Raw genomic sequence first — 5,702 nt, 5'->3', positions numbered from 1 at the left:
TTATATAACCAATTTCCTTTTCATCATGATGTAGTCATCTCCACTTCTCATGTCATTGTACTTAGTGCTCCGCATGTCTTCTCCACATCCGTCTTTCCCTCTTTCTCTCTTCTAATGTTGGGAGGTATAATTATCATTACTACTGAAAAACTAATCTTCTCCCTTCTGTACTCTGATCTCCGTGTCCTATAATATTCATACAGCCTCACCCTGTGTAGGAGGATGTCACCCCTCCCCCATCCGCATTCCTCTCCGGTGTCAGAGACTTTCAGTTTCATTTCTCCTCCCCTGTCAGCAATGGCGTCTGGTGATCTGAGAGCTGAGCTGAAATGTTCCGTCTGTCTGAACATTTATACCGATCCTGCAATGCTGAGATGTGGACATAACTTCTGCCGGGTCTGTATTGATCGTGTGCTGGATACACAGGAGGGGTCTGGAGATTTCTTCTGCCCTGTATGCAGAAAAAGGTTCAGGAGTCGTCCTGAACTGCACAGGAACATAACACTACGTAACATAGCAGAGACTTTCCTGTCTGCTCACCCAGATCGGGAGGAGTCTGGGGTCTTCTGTACTTACTGTGGGGACTCTACTGTACCTGCTGTTAGATCCTGTCTACACTGTGAGGTTTCTCTGTGTGATAAACACCTGAGAGTCCACAAAAAGTCCCCAGAACACGTCTTATGTGACCCCACCTTGTCCATGGAGAGCAGGAAATGCTCCATCCATAAGGAAGTTTTGAAGTATTTTTGCACCAAAGATAACGCCTGTATCTGCGTGTCCTGTAGTTTGGCTGGAGAACATCGGGGACACCAGGTGGAGACACTGGATGAGGCTTCTGAGAAGAAGAAGGAGACACTGAGGAATGTTCTGCAGAAACTTCTGACAAAGAGAGAGGAGATGGAGGAAAAAGTCCAGAGTCTGCAGGAACACAGGAGGAAAGTAGAAGAAGAAGCAGCTGGTGATACCGAGAGAGTCCCTGTCTTGTTTAGAGAACTCAGGAGACGTCTGGAAAACCTGGAAAAGAGAATCCTGAGAAACATCTCCAGGAGGGCAGAGCAGATCTCCATCTCCATCCGGGATCTGGAAATAAAGAAGGAGGAGCTGTCCAGGAAGATACGTCACATTGAGGAGCTGTGTAACATGACGGATCCACTGACTGTCTTACAGGAATCAGACACAGGTGACTTGTGTGATACTGAGGATGGAGATAATGAGGACAGAGAGAGACATGAGGAACTCCTCCATGAAGGAGGGGGTCTGGATGTGGCGGGGGTCTTACACGCAGGTTTATCTGGTATAATAACAGAGGTATATGTATACTATATACAGGGAGCTGCAGACATATTACTGGATGGAAACACAGCTAATAATAATCTACAGATATCAGATGACAGGAAAACTGTATCCAAGTCAGATAGGAACCAGAATCACCCAGAAACACCAGAGAGATTTCAGGATTGTTCTTTTCAGGTGTTGAGCAGTCAGAGTTTCTCCTCAGGGAGACATTACTGGGAAGTGGATGTCGGGGGATCAGATATATGGAGAGTAGGGATGTGTTACCCCAGTATAGAGAGGAGAGGGGGGGAGTCAGTGATTGGAAATAATAAGAAGTCCTGGGTATTGGACAAGGATGAAGATGATGATGAGTATTCAGTGGCACATGACAGTAAATGGTCCCTCTTACCCACCAGTCCCTCAAGTACCAGAGTCAGAATATATCTGGATTATGAGGCCGGACGGATCTCCTTTTATGATCTGTGTGACCCGATCCGACATATCCACACCTTCACCACCACCTTCACTGAGCCCCTCCATGCTGTGTTAGGTGTATGGAGAGGTTGTATAGAGATATGTGGGGGGAGGCGGGAGATGTGAGAACTCCGCCCACAGTCTGGTGATGTCAGACGAAGGAGGGGAATTCATTTAATATTCATCCAATAGTATATAGCAGTGGGTGGGGCTTCCTGCAAGTTTTATCTTCCATGACAATCTGACATAATACTTTCTGTGTTTTGTCACAGTATGTGACATCAGCCATCTCCTCCCCCTGCCCCTCCCCCTCTCTGCCCCTCCCCCTCTTCTCCCTTCCTGCCCCTCCCCCACATGTGGTCCCTCTGTTAGGGGGGCAGCCATGATCAAACATAGAGGGGGGTGGGGTCGCTGTGAAGGGATAGGATGGGGTCACCTCTCCTCTCTGCCCCTCCCCCTCCATACAATCTATACTACAAAGAGATGGAAATAAATGGTACAATCGTAGAGGAAATCTATGAAGACGTCATCTAGAGATTTATTACTGAAAGAAAATAATGTGATCAGAGAGTCAAGACTGTTTTTTAGGCAGAGTGGGTCAGGATTAGATCCCCTGTCAGCTTTTTTCTTCTATCCGGAGCTCCATTACAGAGATTTCCCCTCACTTCCTGTCCCGGTGACAACATTTATCTAGACAGGAAATGAGGGAACTCTCCAACAGGAACACAGACTGAAATAAGAATGATATGTTTAGTATAGTAAGGAAGGGGAAGGTTTAGAGCCCCTGTCAGATGTTTATATGTCTGTGTCCCTGTACAGATTTCTCTCACTCCTTGTATTGTTGTCACCAGGACAGGAAGTGAGAGGAAATCTCTCTAAGGCTGGGATCACATTGCTGTGCAGATCACATGTCATGTCTGTGTGATGTGAATTCAGCCGTACAAACTGTGTGACTGAAATCACATTCACACCAAAATGGTGCCGGACCCTTTTTTTGGTCCTCACTGGAATCGGATCACATTGGGTGTCACATCTATACAATTCAATTCCTGCGCCATTTCAGCGTTTGCACTGCGATCTGCGAAGTGATCTGGGGGTGTCATTAACTTTCCATTGACCCCCTGCAGCGGTTCTCAGATGTCAGTGTGAACGTCCGGTGATTGAGGTGTGATGAGGGAACCCGCACAGGAATCGCACTGGTTCCCGCATCCCACAAGTCTCATCCCAGCCTAATGCTCCATACACACGATCGAAATTTCCGTCAGAAAAAACTTGGATGGTTTTTCCGACGGAATTCCGCTCAAGCTTGCCTTGCATACACACGGCCACACAAAAGTTCTCTGAACTTTCGACCGCCAAGAACGCGGTGACGTACAACACTACGACGAGCCGAGAAAATGAAGTTCATTGTTTCAGAGCATGTGTCATTTTTTGCGTGTCCGAATTGCATACAGACAAACGGAATTTCCGATAGGAACTTTTTCCAATGGGAAAATAGAGAACCTGCTCTCAATCTTTTGCTGGTGGGAATTCCGCCAGCAAAAGTCCGATGGAGCAAACACACGGTCGGAATTTCTGACCAAAAGCTCACATACGATTTTTGCTGGCGGAATTTCCGATCGTGTGTACGGGGAATTAGGCTCCATTCACACCTATGCAGTTTGTGTTTCAGCCTTCCTTTTCACTGTGCTTTCCACAGGTTTTTTTTTTTTTTTTTTTAGATAATTTGCTGTTTGAGCAGAATTCAAAATGCAAATTGTGGCAAAATTGAAGTAAAAACGCTGTAAAAATGCACTACATGCTTTTCTGCAGCTTCTCCATTGAAGTCTATTGAACCATAAAAAGTAAAAACCTTTTTGCGTTGAAGGCTCCATTCAGGCCAATGCATTTTTTTCATTTTTTTTAACATGGATCCCTATGGAACACGTTCATATCAATGCATTTTTGTGCCTCTGCATTTTTGAAGAGTTTTCAATTGTCAAAAGTGTGATTTTTTTTGGCTCGATTCACATCTATGTCTGTTGCTTTTTAGTGTTTCTGCAGTGTTTTTTGTGTTTTGAACATGTGATTTTACCGCGTTTTTGCCGCGCTTTGTGTTTTGCGTTTTTTTTATGCTCTTTTTATCTAGGAAAATTTGTTGTTGGGTAGAAAAATGTAAAACACAAATTGTGGCAAAAAATGCGGTAAAATCACACTAAATGCTACATGCTCACTTAAGGCAGTCATAGCCCCTCCCCCCGACCAATTTCTATCCCCTTTCATAGCCCCCCATCAATCCATGTCAGATCCCAGAGTACTCACCTGTGTAAGATACATGGTGGGTTATGTCGGAGAACTGATGATGTCACCCCTCCATCATGTGACAGTATGTAAGTCCTGTGATTGACTGCTCAGGTCTGATCACTGCATGTTGGGAGAACATCACATGATCCCTCATACCCAGGAAAATGGGGACTTATTGAGAACTTAGATGGAGGAACAACAAAGAAAAGTATAAGTGGGTGTGTATGGCTCTTGGATCACCTATAGAATGGGCGGGGCATTTGTTCTAATGGCTCCTCCCAGTAGATGAGCACTGTGTATAGTTACATACATAGTTACATAGTAGTTGAGGTTGAAAAAAGACACAAGTCCATCAAGTTCAACCTAGTGAGATGGGACGGTGAAGAATTGTACTTTATAGAGTTCCGGAGCTGAGAAAGAGCACAGAGTGTAATATGACTTATTGTCTGTGTCCGAGCTGTGATGTCATAGTAGAGAAATGGCTGCCGAGGGACCCAATGTGGAAAGTACAGATAGAGGCATACTGGCCTTTTAGGAACAAATCTATCTATCTATCTATCTATCTATCTATCTATCTATCTATCTATCTATCTATCTATCTATCTATCTATCTATCTATCTATCTATCTATCTATCGGTTTATAATGTGTAGACGGGTCTCATTCCTTTATATTAATACATTTACAATTAGTTTATTCTATTGATTATTTTATTGTGTGAAGAAATAGAAATGTATAATAGATCTACAAATAAATAGAAAGAGATGAAAATCGATGGAAAAATCTCAGAGGAAATATATGAAGAAATTATCCCGAGATTTACTAATGAAAGAAATAATGGGATTTATCACTAATATAATGATATCACTATAATAACGCATGATTACTAGAACTGGAATGTGATCCCATTATAATGTGTCCCCATAGAATGGATCACCAATAGAATTCTGTGTGATCACTTTTATAATGGATCCTAATATAATGTATCATGTGATGGTGTATCTTATAATCACTAGTTGTGTCCCGGTGATGGAGGAGGAATTTGGAAAGATGTTAATGTGAATAAATTTTTTCTCAGTTGTAGATGTGAAGTGTTAGTGTTATACTTACCTGCTCTGTGTAATAGTTTTGCACAGAGCATCCCGGATCCTCCTCTTCTCAGGGTCCCTCCCCTACTTGGCCCTCCCTACAATTGAGTGCCCCCACAGCAAGCAGATTACTATGGGGGCACCCCAGCCGAGCTATAGCTTCCTGTTTCAATTCAGATATGGAGCCGAAGCCCGGTCCGCCTCTTTCTCTCCTCACTGGCTGACTGACTTTAATTGACAGTAGCAGGAGCCAATGGCACTATGCTGCTGCTGTATCAGCCAATGAGGAGGGGAGGTCCGGATGGGCGAGACACTCCTGCAACATTGCTGGATCTAGAGGGACCTCAGGTAAGTATTAGGGAGATGAGGGGGCTGCTGCACACGGAAGGCTCTTTATCTTAATGCATAGAATACAATTACATTTCTAAATAAAATAATGCTAAATACTTTGCAACAATTTACAAAGAGTGGCAAAACGTGTTTCATAGCACAGCACATGGTATTCATTTAATGCAGTACCACACTGTATTGTCTGCAGACCTTAATCAAATGTCATCACAGAGTGTACAAAACACCTCAATAG

At 43.7% G+C, this 5,702-nt stretch overlaps 1 protein-coding gene across 1 annotated transcript; it reads left to right on the top strand.

Annotated features, from left to right (window-relative positions):
- The first annotated feature begins 207 nt into the window (after positions 1-207).
- LOC141133801 (E3 ubiquitin-protein ligase TRIM39-like) lies at positions 208-5,052 on the top strand. The gene has a single exon (XM_073623358.1). It carries the CDS (start codon positions 223-225, stop codon positions 1,873-1,875), a length of 1,653 nt encoding a protein of 550 aa, XP_073479459.1. The 5' UTR covers positions 208-222; the 3' UTR covers positions 1,876-5,052.
- Positions 5,053-5,702: the final 650 nt, after the last annotated feature.

This window comes from Aquarana catesbeiana, linkage group LG03 (assembly GCF_042186555.1).
Source record: "Aquarana catesbeiana isolate 2022-GZ linkage group LG03, ASM4218655v1, whole genome shotgun sequence".
NCBI classification, from domain to species: domain Eukaryota; kingdom Metazoa; phylum Chordata; class Amphibia; order Anura; family Ranidae; genus Aquarana; species Aquarana catesbeiana.
The sequence above is the reverse complement of the archived record's forward strand: the minus strand, read 5'-3'. Positions and strand labels throughout refer to the sequence as shown.